The 16,363-nt window shown below is 44.1% G+C and overlaps 1 protein-coding gene across 1 annotated transcript in view; it reads left to right on the top strand.

Moving 5' to 3' along the window:
- The window catches only part of GRAP2 (GRB2 related adaptor protein 2), a gene marked incomplete at both ends in the record, with an annotated part of 647,324 nt that extends 632,936 nt beyond the window's left edge, over positions 1 to 14,388 (top strand). The window contains one exon of the mRNA XM_082265225.1: positions 14,191 to 14,388. Within this exon, the coding sequence (XP_082121351.1) occupies positions 14,191 to 14,388 (198 nt within the window). The remainder of the gene's footprint in view (positions 1 to 14,190) is intronic.
- Between the last annotated feature and the right edge of the window lie 1,975 nt (positions 14,389 to 16,363).

Here is a 16,363-nt window from a genome sequence, read left to right as displayed (position 1 = left end):
CTCTCTAGGGCGCGCGCGCCGGGACTCTTAGATTCAAAGGGCCAGTGCACCAGTGATTGGTGCCTGGCCTAAAGTGGTTATTAAGGGTTAAGGTTTGTGAGAGCTAGTGCTGACTTAATTAGGCTTCACCTGTGCACTACCCATAAATACCTTCTCCTCCCACAGCTTCCTGCCGGATCTTTGTGCCTTGTGCCTTTGTGAAAGCGTTCCCTGCTGTGTTTGTTTGCTTTGCCTGTTGCCGAACCCGTTGCTACCGACTACTCGCCTTTGAACCTTTGCCGCCTGCCCTGACCTCTGCTACGTCCGACTACGCTCTTGCCTACTCCCTGTGTACCACGCCATATCAGCTGCCAGAGGGGTCGAGTTGTTACTAGGGGACACGACCTGGTAGTTACCGCTGCAGCAAATCCATCCCGCCTTGCGGCGGGCTCTGGTGAAGACCAGTAACTGCTTAGAACCGGTCCTCTAGTACAACCCGTGCCATCGCCTCTCTGGTCCAGAGGATCCACTACCAGTCCTGCCGGTTCGTGACAGGAGCTGTGTAAGAAAAGTGATGATTTCTCAGTTCAGGCTGAAAGTCTAGTGAAGAAGGCAAGTGATATAAAGCTTGAAAAAAAAGCAAACACCACCTAGTGGAGAAAACTAAGGCTGTTGGTGAAAACGTGAAGCAAATTAATAAGTGCCTTTCCGGGAATATTTCCAAAATGGAATTGGTGAAAGACAGGTGGCAGAAGTTTGATCGTGATCTTGAGATACATTCCATGTGGAGTTCAGATAAAGAAAAGGAACTAGGTGACCTTGAGCGGTCAAATAGTTCAGCAGATATGCAATTCAACCAAATCAAGGAAATACTAAAGGAGCTACAACGGAAAAGTAGTGCAATAGCAGAAAATGCATTGAAGAAACCTGTAATAGACTGTGTTGCAGTTCCATGCTTCTTCACTGATGCAGAGAGGAGGTCTGTAATGGATACCACCCAAATCGCTGGGTTCAACTGTCTACGGCTAATTAATGAAGCCACTGCCTTTGACCCATATGATGGTGGAAGGAAAGTTGATAAAGTACAGACATTTCTTGGAACAAAGCCAAGTGAAGCATTGGTTCTCAAAGTTTTGTGGAAATCATTTATTGATTGCAGAGAGAGGCGGCTCAAGAATGTTGAAGACATTAAGACTAGGACAATTGAGTTACCTATGGATCACGGTCCTCCATGGCGGATAGGACAGACGGTTATGCAGGACAAACTTGAGAAGGAGCGAAATGATGCCAAAAATGCAGTTGAGGATTGTGTATATGAGATGAGGGACAAGCTGTCTGGCATTTATAAGAAATCTGTCAATGAAGATGACAGAAACAGTTTCATCCTGAAGCTTGAAGATGCAGAGAATTGGCTATATGAAGATGGAGAGGATCAGCCAAAAGTGTATATAGACAAGCTAACAGACTTAAAGAAAGAGCCACCCCTACAAGCATTTCAACAAAGGTTAGCAGTTGTTAATGAACCGGGGAGGGAAATAAATTCATATGAGCATGAAAGACAGTGGCTGAATGAAAAAGCAAAGCAGATTGCTCAGAAGGATGTATCTCTGGCAGCTGAAGCAGACAAAGAATCGAATGGACTGAACATTACTTGGGAAGATACTAGGAGGCTTATCAGTGAGAGTCAAGAGCAGTGCCTGACACATGCGGGCCTGGAAATCTGTGTCCCAACCCTAGGGTTGAAACAAGAGGAGGGGGTATGTGACAGGAAGTCAGGTAAATCTGTGGATGTTGTCACAGACAGGAGATACATGTCTGCTTGGTTTAGACAATTCACCAATTACTATAGGGTGTCGGCTGCAGAGGTAGCCAGCAGGAAGTTGAAAAACCTTCAGCTATTCAGAATGAGGAAATTAAGGCCTCTATAATTTGTCCAGAGGAAGTCTATTGATTGCTGCCTCCTGACGCTGTGTGAGTAGAGGAGGACAGTCAGATGGGTGCCTCCTGAAGCTGTGTGAGCATGGGAGAGGAATGCCTCCTGAAGCGATGTGCGCTGAGGAGGGTAAAAAGAGTGAAGACTTCTCAAGGTGAGGTCTTGGATTGTTTTCTATGTGAAGAGAAAAACAAAGGAATGTTTTCTATGTGAAGAGAAAAGAGACATTTTCTGTGTGAAGAGAAAATAAATGGACTATTGATGGTCTGCTGTATGATCAGCCAAGTCTGCCCAACAGTAGGTTGGGGACAAACTCCTTAGGTAGGTTCCTGTGTGTGAGAAGGTAGCCGCCCACAGTGGCAAGGGTTTATTTTATTTTATGTTTATTTTGAAGTATGCTGTTTTTGATGCTTGCACTTGTGTGAAGAAAATTGCAAGAATAAAACCATACACTGTTGTTTGTGACCACTTCTCGGCTATCTCCCTGTGTAACTAACTCCCCCAAGGGGTCATCCACACCCGCCACTGAGCTAATCCCCCACAAGCTGTCTGCAGTGTAAATGTATGACCCTATATGAGATGACAACACTGAGGTTTCCTAGATCTCACCACTACCTGTTCTTTAAAAGACATTTGTATCACTGCATATATCTGCTTAGTTCATAATTATGGTTTTAATGTGGACCCGGGTGTGCACTCCTGTATGGCAACTTTGCCTGTTTTAATTGCATGTTCTATGTAGTCTGCTCATTATGCATTGTCTGTCAATTTGATACTTAATAAATCTTGATTTAATTAGAAGAGACTGTGTCGGTCTATTCCCCTCCTCCCCTTATTAAACGCCTTTGGGTCCTTCCCTACCTTTTTGCTTCAAAATAAAATCCCCCCTCAATCTAAAAGCCAAGTGAATCGAACACCCCAGGCCATATAGGAAGCAGCCAAAAGGCTGATTTTATGTCTGATTTAGCCAGGAGGGCTTCCTGACCAAAGGTTCTAATGACAGATACTGCTTGCTCAAATGTGACAAAAGAAACTGATGTTATATCCTCATTGATTTCATCATTCAGAGACAAACCCTTTGGGAATGTGATTTGGAGAATAATCCTATATTCATTTGGTTCTTTAGGTTCATTGGGCACTAGCTCTGGTGGTAACAGGCAAAATTACTGAAAGGGAGGTGGAAAAAAGGGCCTGCGGTTCTCCCTTCTTTGATTTCTTTGCTTAGCCTACCGCAAACAATGCCTGGTAAAGCGATCACCAATTTCAAACTATCAATCCAGAAACAGCCCTGACCCGACTAAGGGGGCAGGTAAAAGCCATCTCAAAACCTTCAATGAGCATGCGCCTGATCCGTATGTCTGGGAAGTTGCTTAGCCATAGAAGCATTTTTATTAGACTCAATGGTGTCCATGCTTTTTTGAAAAAGCTCCCTCCCAGACACAGGGACCTGTGGATTAGACCACTGATAGCACCTCACTGCAGGATGTGAGCCAGCACAATACATACATGTCTACCCTGCATGTTTTCAGAAATCGACACTGTGATTCATTGTAAGAAAAGCAGGTTCCTTTCTTAAAAGGAAGAAATGAAGCAGCCATTACTGGGGGCTTCTAAACATGTGTTCACTGAGGAGTCATAAGATTCAGGCAAATGCCAATATCCTTAGATCCCCATTTATTGTTTGGGTAAACTGCCAGTTTCTGTCATCATAATGGAACCAAGCCAGGGACTCAAATGCCTGTAAGCCTCGTGACATTGTCCAGATGCTGAAAAAACTTGAACAGAGATCAGGCCTTCTCTCACCTAGCATACTTGCATAAATTGTAAAGGCCTGTGACCAATTTGCAAATGTTCTGGCCACAGAACGCATTTCCTCTTCCTCTGTGCCATTTATTTTTTGACCAAAATCCTTCTGACTGGGTAGTTATGATAAGATATCTTGCCAAATGTTTTCTTTAACACCAACTGCTAAATGAAAACCCAAAGGTCACAATTCAATGCTTCTCTATGAGAACTTTCTGCCACCCCTGGCATGATGACAGGTTGAGTAGGAGCAGGAGTTAACTGAGGCTGGGTCCAATCAGACTAGACCTGCAAATGCATAACTGGCTGACAAGAGGGAGCTACAGAAGTGTCAGCGACTGATGCAGTAGAAGAATTAGCATGCATCGTGGGGACACTAAGGTTACCAAGATCAAATGTGTAGGTGTGCAAACAGCAGCAGGGGGGGAGGTGTGGGTAAAGATGGAAAACCCACAAAACTAAGTAGCTGGGATAGTGAGGAGAGAAAACTAATTTCTCTTCAAGTGCAAAATAAGATGCTGAATGCTGCCCCAAAATCGATGCTTGGTCCTGAAGAGTTGAGAGTGTGATTGCTGCTTTCCAGTACTGTTTACCACTTGGCTAACCCTCCTTGAGTTCCTGAAGCTGCGGGCCTCTGATGGGTAGTAGGGACACCTAGGTTTTCTGGTCCACTTCTGCAAGGGTCCTGCCTCTTTCTCCCAGCAATCCCGTGACCTGCCAGTTTCTTGCCCCCAGCAGCGTTGGGATGTGTGTCAGACTTCTGGATCAGCGTCCTGCTGAGCCTCATCCTGGGATTTTTCCTCGGCTTGGTGTTGGAAGTCCTCATCAGTGGGTGTCACGAACCTGGTTGGAGGCTGAGGTGACGAGAGGGCTCCCCTTGCGGCTGAGTGCAGAGCACCCCTGGAGATGGTGACAGAGGGTGCTGTGCCCAAAGGTCACTGGTTGCCTGCAGGTGTAGCTGTGTCAGGAATCGGATCCGCAGTAGGAAAGACAGTCACTTGGATCACTGGAAGTGCAGGCAGGTTAGTGCAAATCAAGGTCAGAAGCCAGGCCGAGGGTCAAACACAGGTAGTCAATCAGGAGCAGGCAGGGAGAAGTCCGTAAGGCAAGCCGGGTTCAGAGCAGGAGAAAGCCAGAGCAGGTCAAGGATAGCCGGGTCGGTAACGGGTAGTCAATCAAGCAGGAGTTTCAAGGCACAAGGCAATCAGGTACTATCTGAAGATAATCCAGCAATGAATGGCAGCCAGTGCTGAGTTTATATAGGAAGTGGGTGTTGATAATTGTCCCTAATTAGGACGTCCCACATGGCCATTTTGGAATTAGCATACATGTCATTTCCTGACAGTCCTGCGCAGCCATTTTGGAAATTGGCATATCTGCCATTCCCTGACAGTCCCGCGCGGCCATTTTGGAAATTGGCATCTTTGCCATTCTTTATCAATTTCTTCCCTGTCAGTGGGCAATGATAAATTTTGACCACACTGCCTCTGATGACCTTCTCCCAGCAGGCCAGTAGCAGTTTTGCACCTGTCTGACAAGCTGAAGCTCTGGAAGGTTTAGTGGGCTTTAGAGAACAGGCAGTTCCTTTTGCCTTGTTGAGGTTAGAGCTGGATAACCCACCAGAAGCAGCCTATGGAAATGAATGTTGGCCTGAAGTCAAAGACATGGATGGGGAAGCAGATTATAGGCAGCTTCTAAGCCAGGCTTCTCCTTAATGGACCATTTGCTCTGTGAGGACAAATTGTTTGAAGATTCAGACTGTTGTACCAGACCGCAGATGCTGACACCTATAAAGGAAAACATTTCGTCCCCATTGATTGTTTGCTTGCTTTGCCATTAAATTTCGCTTGCCCAGGATCAAAGCAAAGATTATTTTCTGGCAATAGCTGTCATCTGTAGATAATGGATATACAGTAGATATTAGACAATACCTCTAAATATACCAGTAGCGCAAACTAAGCAAAAAGAAAGTGCCATAGATAGTGTAAGTATAACTAATAGGACTGCACAAAGTCCAACTGTTCCACAGATGTCACACTAGCAGCAGGAAATGATCATAATAGCATATAACTGTCCATGCTCCTTCAATCCATCTCCTGGGATGATTGGATATACAAGTGTGTTTCTCAAAAGGGTCACCACCACCACCGTGCTCCAAGGGGGGAGGAGAAATGCCCACTCACCAGATGCTGTGGCCCAACCCACTTTCGTGTTTGAGCATTCAAGCTTATAAAGTTGGTCACTGGTCACAGTTATCCACACCGGGAGTCACACCAACACAGCTAATAGAAGCTCGGCAGCATATGGAGAGAAAAGCACAATCCCAATAGCGTGATACCATTTTTTAAAAGCTTTATTCAATATAAAATTAGGTAACACACTCACATTTTCTGTATATCATCAATCGCATATCACAGTGAACATTAGGAGAGGGATGCCCTTCGGGAGATGATGTCCAGGCTCCACGCCGTGGACCTCGCGCCTTCCGGGTGTTCCGAACTCCTCTGACGTAAAACTGGTTACACCGCCTGGTCACGCCCCGACGCGTTTCGTGATTTCCACTTCTTCCCCGGGAGCGTGACCGCGGCGGTTCGGCGGTAACCTTAAATACCCGTGCCCATCACCCTTCAGGGCGGGGCTGGGATTCACGTCATCAGCCATTGGTTGTTACTATGGTGCTCTGACCAATAGCGGACTAGGTTCACCAAGTGACCTTCTCTCATGCCGCTGATGTCTATGGTAAGTCGCCCTTCAACCCGGAACTGTAACACTACTCACAGACCGGAAGTGTATCTCCCATTCTGCGGAGGGCGGACTATGGAAAGGAATTCCTAACGAGCACCACACCTTCACTAACCGATGGACCGATGTTGCACATTGCCAGAGTATATATAAAAAATATATAAAAAACTATAACGTTATAAGATTATATATACTGTCGCCTCCCATTGGTAGCTTGTGTCATGCTCTGACCAATGGTATCTTAGTACCCGGACCAATCAGCTTACATCCTACTAATATAACATTTGGCCCGGAACAATAATATTAACCCACGGCCGGATGTATGGACTCCACCCACCGGAAGACAAAGTATATAAACAAGGGTTTGATATATACATAATTCACCCTAAAAAACGAGCACAACAGCGCCACCTTCCAATGGGCCAGTGTTACAAAACTGTAGATGATTTGGTCATCAATATGGAGCCAATCTAAATCCATATCCCAAAGTATTAAAAATGAACAAAATCATAAAACCACAAAAGAACTGAAACTTCTCGGAAACAGTGAGCAATAATCAGAATATAAAATATAAGGTTAAAATATAAGGTTAAAATAGAGACACTAAACATATAACATAATAATCTACAAACTAAATTGTATGTTTAAAGACATGAATATGTGCGCGGAACTCCAGATGAATCATAGTTCCCCTCACACACATCATCCTAAAATAAAACCATGAGCATAAATAAAATAGAATTGGAAATTAAAACTAATAATCACTAATAAAACAATTTAAATCCAACTCTATATTCAATCCTACAGGGCTCAAAGATTGGGTCTGGAATATCCATTTGGTTTCGCACTTTGATAATTCCCTAACCCAATTCGCACCCCTCCACGGGGGTGTGACCCGCTCGATGCCCCAGAATTGTAAACAACTGGGGTCTCGTTTGTGATGTGAGCGGAAATGGGCTGGGACACTGTGCTCTTGTTTACCCTTAATGATGTTGCTGATATGCTCACCAACTCTTATTGTCAAAGTGCGCTTGGTTCGCCCTATATAGATGATTTTGCAGGGACACATTAGTGCATACACCACATGCGTGGTGTCGCACGTAATAAAATGTTTAATGTCAAAATCCCTATCAATTGCTGCAACATGGAAGGACTCCCGTCTTCTCTGATTGTGAGGGGTAAAAGAACATGACTTGCATCTTCCACATTTATGGAACCCTCGTCTACCTGGGAAGAAAGATGTGTCAGGGGGGTTCAGAACCTTCTTCACCACCCTGTCCCCAAAACTTGGGGCCCTTCGGTAGATAAAGGATGGGACCTCAGGTAAAACAGGACCCAATGTGGTATCCATCTGCAAGATGTACCAGTGGGTTCTAAAGATGGCCTCTATTTTTTTATAGTCCTCACAATAATCAGACAAGAAGCTCCATTGTTTGTCATCAGACCCATTATTGGGTCTAATCACATTCTGCAAACATGTTGCTCGGGGGATCTCCAAGATATTCCCAATCTCTTTCTCAAGAGATTGTTCATCTTATCCTTTTTGGACAAATCTCTCCTTCAGGACATTCGTTTGGGCAATAAAGTCTTCATCAAATGTACAGTTCCGCCGTACTCGCATGAACTGGCCACGCGGAATGTTACGCAGCCAGTTCGGGTGGTGTCCACTTTGAATAGACAGGTAACTGTTTCGATCTGTGGACTTGAAGAAGACAGACGTGGTTAACTTGCCCAAACCTTTCTTAATATTCACGTCCAAGAAGTGGATTTCCGTTTGGCTCCAATTGAACTCCAATTTGATGTTATTTGTATTTGCGTTCAGATGACTCATAAAATTCAACAATGATGGTTCTGTATCATTCCATACAAAGATGATGTCATCTATGAACCTACGGTAAAAAAGTAGTTCCGGTCTCTCCCTGCAAAACACATGTTTGTCCTCCCATTCTGCCATAAAAAGGTTGGCAAGGCTGGGAGCAAACTTTGCTCCCATTGCCACACCTTTCTTCTGGCTGTAGAATGACTGATGATACCAGAAATAGTTATGCCCTAGACAAAAGACAAAGATTTTAAAACAAATCAGGTCTATTGTTGGCAGGCTGACCAATCTTTATATGGAATAGCTCCACTGGCTCCCACAGCCCCTGAGGTGGAAGCATCCGGAGCTTCATTGGGAGCAACGGTACAGGGTGATGAACCCAGGACACCCAATGTGGTTAACAGGTTTCAAGCTAGACCCCCAAACCCCGTTTGAAACACCACACTGGAAAGGGTCCCCAAGGAGGGGACACCAGAGGCAACGTGGCAGGCCTCGTGGGAATCAAAGGGGGGGCACAAGAGGCTACCCCCAACCCAACTATGTAAACACCCATAATTATTATCAACCATTAGTGGGACAGGATGCGAGTGGAGATGGCACCCCACGCCGTCAACCTTTTTTAGGGAGGGGCAGGGGGAGGGGGAAGAGTCGGACCCAAACCCGGGGACATCAAGGGGAATATCGGGGAAACCCAAATCCCAATCCAAATCAGCATTTAAACCACAACGAGGAGTCAGAGCGGGACGGCGAATCCAACGCCAGAAAAAGAAGGAGGGAATGACAGGACAGGATATCTATAGTATCAGCTCTGTCACTTTAACAGATAAAGAACTCCATATATTGGACCAGGGTCTGAAATGTGCCCCAAGACGGACCCTTAATAAATTCAGTACATACATTGACACTCACAAGTACATACGCAAACTTACCATTAAGAAATACCTTATCAATAACCCTATTAATTCCGTGAGTAACACCAATCCTAATATGGCTGTTAATAGCGGTTTAAAAAATAAATCAATATGGAATCCCCCGGTCAGAAATAACCAGGCGGTGGAGGTATTTAAGAGTTTAGTTTTGAAGGATCTCCAGAAACTTCCGATTGACCACTCAGTTAAGAATAAGAGTAGGCATATACAGGAGGGCCTGGAGTCCCTCGAACAGAGGATGGACATTATCATCCGACCCGCCGACAAGGGTGGGGGAGTGGTGATAATGGACCCAGAACTCTATCACCAACAATTACGAGATATGTTGGCAGATGAAACCACGTATGTACTGTTGTCAAAGGATCCAACTAGCGATTTTGAAATGGACCTGAGGGTCTTGGTAGACCAGGGTTATAAGAACCATGTGTTAACAAAGAAAGAGAAACAATACCTGGTCCCGAGTGCGTGTAGAATACCTATAGTATACACATTACCCAAGGTCCATAAGGACCCGAAGTGTCCTCCGCCGCGCCCAATAGTCAACGGAATTGGGTCTGTATGTGCTAGGTTGGGCCAATATCTGGACACCTTCCTTCAACCTAGTGTTGTAACTACAAGGGCATACCTGAAAGACACCAAGGATCTGCTTATGTCGTTGGATGATGTGGTCTTGGGGGACGACTCGTCCGCATTTCTGGTGACGGCGGACGTGTCGTCCCTCTACACCATCATCCAACATGAGGATGCTCTATTGGCCTTAAATTGGGCCCTAAGCAAAAGGGACAATTTACCGCATAACCAGAAATTGTTCATCCGGAATGCCCTAGACTTTTGTCTAGGGCATAACTATTTCTGGTATCATCAGTCATTCTACAGCCAGAAGAAAGGTGTGGCAATGGGAGCAAAGTTTGCTCCCAGCCTTGCCAACCTTTTTATGGCAGAATGGGAGGACAAACATGTGTTTTGCAGGGAGAGACCGGAACTACTTTTTTACCGTAGGTTCATAGATGACATCATCTTTGTATGGAATGATACAGAACCATCATTGTTGAATTTTATGAGTCATCTGAACGCAAATACAAATAACATCAAATTGGAGTTCAATTGGAGCCAAACGGAAATCCACTTCTTGGACGTGAATACTAAGAAAGGTTTTGGGCAAGTTAACCACGTCTGTCTTCTTCAAGTCCACAGATCGAAACAGTTACCTGTCTATTCAAAGTGGACACCACCCGAACTGGCTGCGTAACATTCCGCGTGGCCAGTTCATGCGAGTACGGCGGAACTGTACATTTGATGAAGACTTTATTGCCCAAACGAATGTCCTGAAGGAGAGATTTGTCCAAAAAGGATATGATGAACAATCTCTTGAGAAAGAGATTGGGAATATCTTGGATATCCCCCAAGCAACATGTTTGCAGAATGTGATTAGACCCAATAATGGGTCTGATGACAAACAATGGAGCTTCTTGTCTGATTATTGTGAGGACTATAAAAAAATAGAGGCCATCTTTAGAACCCACTGGTACATCTTGCAGATGGATACCACATTGGGTCCTGTTTTACCTGAGGTCCCATCCTTTATCTACCGAAGGGCCCCAAGTTTTGGGGACAGGGTGGTGAAGAAGGTTCTGAACCCCCTGACACATCTTTCTTCCCAGGTAGACGAGGGTTCCATAAATGTGGAAGATGCAAGTCATGTTCTTTTACCCCTCACAATCAGAGAAGACGGGAGTCCTTCCATGTTGCAGCAATTGATAGGGATTTTGACATTAAACATTTTATTACGTGCGACACCACGCATGTGGTGTATGCACTAATGTGTCCCTGCAAAATCATCTATATAGGGCGAACCAAGCGCACTTTGACAATAAGAGTTGGTGAGCATATCAGCAACATCATTAAGGGTAAACAAGAGCACAGTGTCCCAGCCCATTTCCGCTCACATCACCAACGAGACCCCAGTTGTTTACAATTCTGGGGCATCGAGCGGGTCACACCCCCGTGGAGGGGTGCGAATTGGGTTAGGGAATTATCAAAGTGCGAAACCAAATGGATATTCCAGACCCAATCTTTGAGCCCTGTAGGATTGAATATAGAGTTGGATTTAAATTGTTTTATTAGTGATTATTAGTTTTAATTTCCAATTCTATTTTATTTATGCTCATGGTTTTATTTTAGGATGATGTGTGTGAGGGGAACTATGATTCATCTGGAGTTCCGCACACATATTCATGTCTTTAAACATACAATTTCGTTTGTAGATTGTTATGTTATATGTTTAGTGTCTCTATTTTAACCTTATATTTTAACCTTATATTTTATATTCTGATTATTGCTCACTGTTTCCGAGAAGTTTCAGTTCTTTTGTGGTTTTATGATTTTGTTCATTTTTAATACTTTGGGATATGGATTTAGATTGGCTCCATATTGATGACCAAATCATCTACACTTTTGTAACACTGGCCCATTGGTAGGTGGCGCTGTTGTGCTCGTTTTTTAGGGTGAATTATGTATATATCAAACCCTTGTTTATATACTTTGTCTTCCGGTGGGTGGAGTCCATACATCCGGCCGTGGGTTAATATTATTGTTCCGGGCCAAAGGTTATATTAGTAGGATGTAAGCTGATTGGTCCGGTTACTAAGATACCATTGGTCAGAGCATGACACAAGCTACCAATGGGAGGCGACAGTATATATAATCTTATAACGTTATAGTTTTTTATATATTTTTTATATATACTCTGGCAATGTGCAACATCGGTCCATCGGTTAGTGAAGGTGTGGTGCTCGTTAGGAATTCCTTTCCATAGTCCGCCCTCCGCAGAATGGGAGATACACTTCCGGTCTGTGAGTAGTGTTACAGTTCCGGGTTGAAGGGCGACTTACCATAGACATCAGCGGCATGAGAGAAGGTCACTTGGTGAACCTAGTCCGCTATTGGTCAGAGCACCATAGTAACAACCAATGGCTGATGACGTGAATCCCGGCCCCGCCCTGAAGGGTGATGGGCACGGGTATTTAAGGTTACCGCCGAGCCGCCGCGGTCACGATCCCGGGGAAGAAGTGGAAATCACGAAACGCGTCGGGCGTGACCAGGCCCCGTCAGAGGAGTTCGGAACACCCGGAAGGCGCGAGGTCCACGGCGTGGAGCCTGGACATCATCTCCCGAAGGGCATCCCTCTCCTAATGTTCACTGTGATATGCGATTGATGATATACAGAAAATGTGAGTGTGTTACCTAATTTTATATTGAATAAAGCTTTTAAAAAAATGGTATCACGCTATTGGGATTGTGCTTTTCTCTCCATATGCTGCCGAGCTTCTATTAGCTGTGTTGGTGTGACTCCCGGTGTGGATAACTGGGACCAGTGACCAACTTTATAAGCTTGAATGCTCAAACACGAAAGTGGGTTGGGCCACAGCATCTGGTGAGTGGGCATTTCTCCTCCCCCCCTTGGAGCACGGTGGTGGTGGTGACCCTTTTGAGAAACACACTTGTATATCCAATCATCCCAGGAGATGGATTGAAGGAGCATGGACAGTTATATGCTGTTATGATCATTTCCTGCTGCTAGTGTGACATCTGTGGAACAGTTGGACTTTGTGCAGTCCTATTAGTTGTACTTACACTATCTATGGCACTTTCTTTTTGCTTAGTGTGCGCTACTGGTATATTTAGAGGTATTGTCTAATATCTACTGTATATCCATTATCTACATTTTTGAAGTTAAGTAGCTGCACTGCCATTTCATTTTATTTTTCAGTGATTGGTCCTCATCTAGCGCTTGGGTCAGCTTATTATCATTATTGGTTTTCGGTGGGCATATAAGCTTTCTTTTCATAATAGCTGTCATCTGTTCTTTCTTATCAGTTACTAGGATGTTGGGTGGCCGAAAGGGGAGAAGGGTTGAAAGGCATCCCGGGGGCCTAAAACAAATAAACAGAGAAAGCCACCAGAAAGATTATGTACCTTTTTATTGTGCTAGTTCAATTAAAGCTGTCAACCACAGCAGGCCAATAGAGGAAGGATAAGGAGAAATGGTCATGGGGGTGACAAGTCCCATGGCAACACTTGGTTATCCCTGTGTGCTCCTAGAATATAAATACAGGCATCCAGCATGACTAGGGGCACCTCCCCTTGTAATTGGCCAGGGCTTTATGAATTGTCATACTCTCATCTGCATGGTTTCTGATTATTATTCAGAACCTTCCCTAGTTTCTTGGATACAGGGAAACTCAAGACAGCATGAGCAGCACCAGAGCACACTGAGCAGGCTACAGTAAATAATCACAGCTCTTTAATGGCAGACAGACATTAAATTTACCTAGCTTAGCTGTTACTCTGTTAAACAGAGAAACCAAAAATTATTCTATTCTAATCCTAGCATCCATCTAGGATGGGTGCTACAAGTTCACATAATTAGAAATGGCAGAAATGTAAATGTATTGATGCATGTGTGATATAAGTAAAAGAACAAACAGAACCAATTCATAAAAACCAATGAACAATAAAACAAAAGTCACCATAATATGTCACAGAAAGGTTCCCCAGCACAAACATACAAGTTAGTAACATGGATGTGCTCTCTTTATACTTCAGAAATGAATGAGGATAATTTTATGGCCATTTAAATCTTCTAGAGCATCTAACACTACCCTGTCCCCAGACTGTCAGTGCTGCTGTCCAAAAGTGTTTGCATTGCACCTCCATGCAGTGTGGAGACACCCTAAGACAGGAAGTGTGTTACTGGCTGAATCACCAAGTGAAAATAAAGAAAAAAAAAAGAAAGAAAAAATATGAATGCAGCCCCTACATCAAATGATTGGTAAGGTGCAATATATAAAAAAACTGTTTTGGGGTTTATTATCACATGAAATACTTTATTGCATGTATTACATACTAGTGTACACAATGCTTTGTTTTACTATGAACAAAGGCCAATTAACTTTTTCATTCGTTGTCTTCTCAACATCTCCTAGGTTTCGCCCAAAGCAAAACAAAGTCAGCTGGTGAAAGCTCTCTATGACTTCAAGTCCATGGAGCCAGATGAACTTAGCTTCAATACCAATGATGTCATCGAAGTGCTGGACAACTGTAATGCTTACTGGTGGATGGGAAAGTTAGGGGAAAATGTTGGGCTTTTCCCATCAAATTATGTAGATAGCATCAACCGATGACAGCAGGTGTATGTCTAGGTACTAAAATATTCCTCTGTTTTTTTCCTGAGAGTTTTCTTCACATTATTAGAACATATTGTATGCAAGGCAACCAGTGAAGGTTTCCAGACAAGAGTACCAGTTAATGGGTGTTATAGATTAGGGTGGGAGGGAACTGTCATTATCACCTTATTCTCCTTGTTATGTTGTAGTATTTTACTGACCTGATGTAACTAATAAAACAGATCAATACTGATTATTATGTTCTTAATTTGGTCTTGAGTTTGTATCCTACTTCAGAGTGTTTAAACACACAAGAGTTCCTCAAATATTAAATATCTCTGCTTCCTACCGGATTCATTTTGAAAAATGATCAACCGATTTGAATTCTGTAGCTGGTTGTTAGGGAGCGGGCCGGGAAGCATCAGTGTGAAGAAAAAATGTCTCTGTGTCTAGTTGCATGCCTTGCAATTCTATCACCTAAGGCCCATCATTTTTTAACACCCCATATTAAAAAATTATATAAATCAGTAATTCAGCACACACCATGCCATATTCTGTGTGTGATAAAGTTGTGCTAATGGTGGGAGAGGCTTAAAGTGGTTTTAAACTCAGAAGGTTTTTTTATCTTAATACATTCTATGCATTAAGTTAAAAAGCCTTCTGTGTGCAGCCGCTCCCCTCAGCCTCCCTAATACTTACCTGAGCTCATCTCGATCCAGCAATGTTGCAGGAGTGTCTCGGCTGCCCAAGACTCTCCCTCCTCATTAGCTGAGACGGCAGCACGGTGTCATTGGCTTCTATTTGCTGTCAATCAAAGTCATTGAGCCACTGAGGAGGAAGAGGGGGTGGGGCCTGACCACAGCTCCATGTCTGAATGGACACATGGAGCTGTGGCTCAGTTCAGGTGCCCCTATAGCAAGCTGCTTGCTGTGGGGGCACTCAAAGGAGGGAGGGGCGAAGAGAGCCTGAGAGGGACCCGAAAAAAGAAGGATCTGGGCTGCTCTGTGCAAAACCACTTCACAGAGCAGGTAAGTATAACATGTTTGTTATTTTGTAACAAAAAAAACTTTAGTATCACTTTAAAAAAGCATGTTAAATAAACCCTGAGTCTACTCATTGTATACACAGCACACATACTGTATGCCACAGTCCTTGTGCCCACAAAATATGCTTTAACTACTGACCCACACGCAACAGTCTAGCAGACATGTACTACAAATACCACAATTATTTTAGAAAAATTAAACTATTCCATTACATATGCTTTTCTACACAAGGAATTTCAGGATTTTCTATTGTACTTGAGTACAGTGGTCAGAAGTATGTTTTAAAAAAAAAAAAAACCCAGTGTACAGAGTTCACTGGTCAGGAGTATGAAATGTACAACATAGTGCCTACAGTGCAGGGCTCAGGAGTGAGTAACATAGAGAGTGCTGGGCCCAGGAGTGCATTAGGCACAGAGTGAAGGGGCCAGAAGTGCATAACACAGAGTGCAAGGCTCAGCAGTGCAAAAGGCACAGAGTGAAGGGGCCAGGAGTACATAATGCAGACAAAGCAGCACTCAGGAGTACGTAATGCAGAGAATGCTGCCCTCAGGAGTGTGTAATGCAGAGAGTGCTGGGCTCAGGAGTGTGTAATGCAGAGAGTGCTGGGCTCAGGAGTGTGTAGTGCAGACAGTGCAAGGCTCAGAAGTGTGTTACGCATCAAGTGAATGGGCCAGGACTACGTTATTTATGGAGTGCAGAGATCAGGAGAGCGTAACACACAAAGTGTGTGGGTCAGAAGTGTGTAATGCAGGGAATGCAGGGTTCAGGAGCGTGTAACACAGAGAGTGCAGAGGTCAGCAGTGCATAACACAGAGTTCAGGATTCAGAAGTGTGTAAAACACAGAATGCAGGAGCCAAGAATTGCATATCACACAGAGTGCAGGAAGTCAGGAGTGCATACAGCACAGAGTACCGGACTCAGAAATACATAATATACAGATTGCAGG

Source organism: Pelophylax lessonae (assembly GCF_965119305.1).
Source record: "Pelophylax lessonae genome assembly, chromosome: 8".
Lineage (NCBI taxonomy): Eukaryota > Metazoa > Chordata > Amphibia > Anura > Ranidae > Pelophylax > Pelophylax lessonae.
The sequence above is the reverse complement of the archived record's forward strand: the minus strand, read 5'-3'. Positions and strand labels throughout refer to the sequence as shown.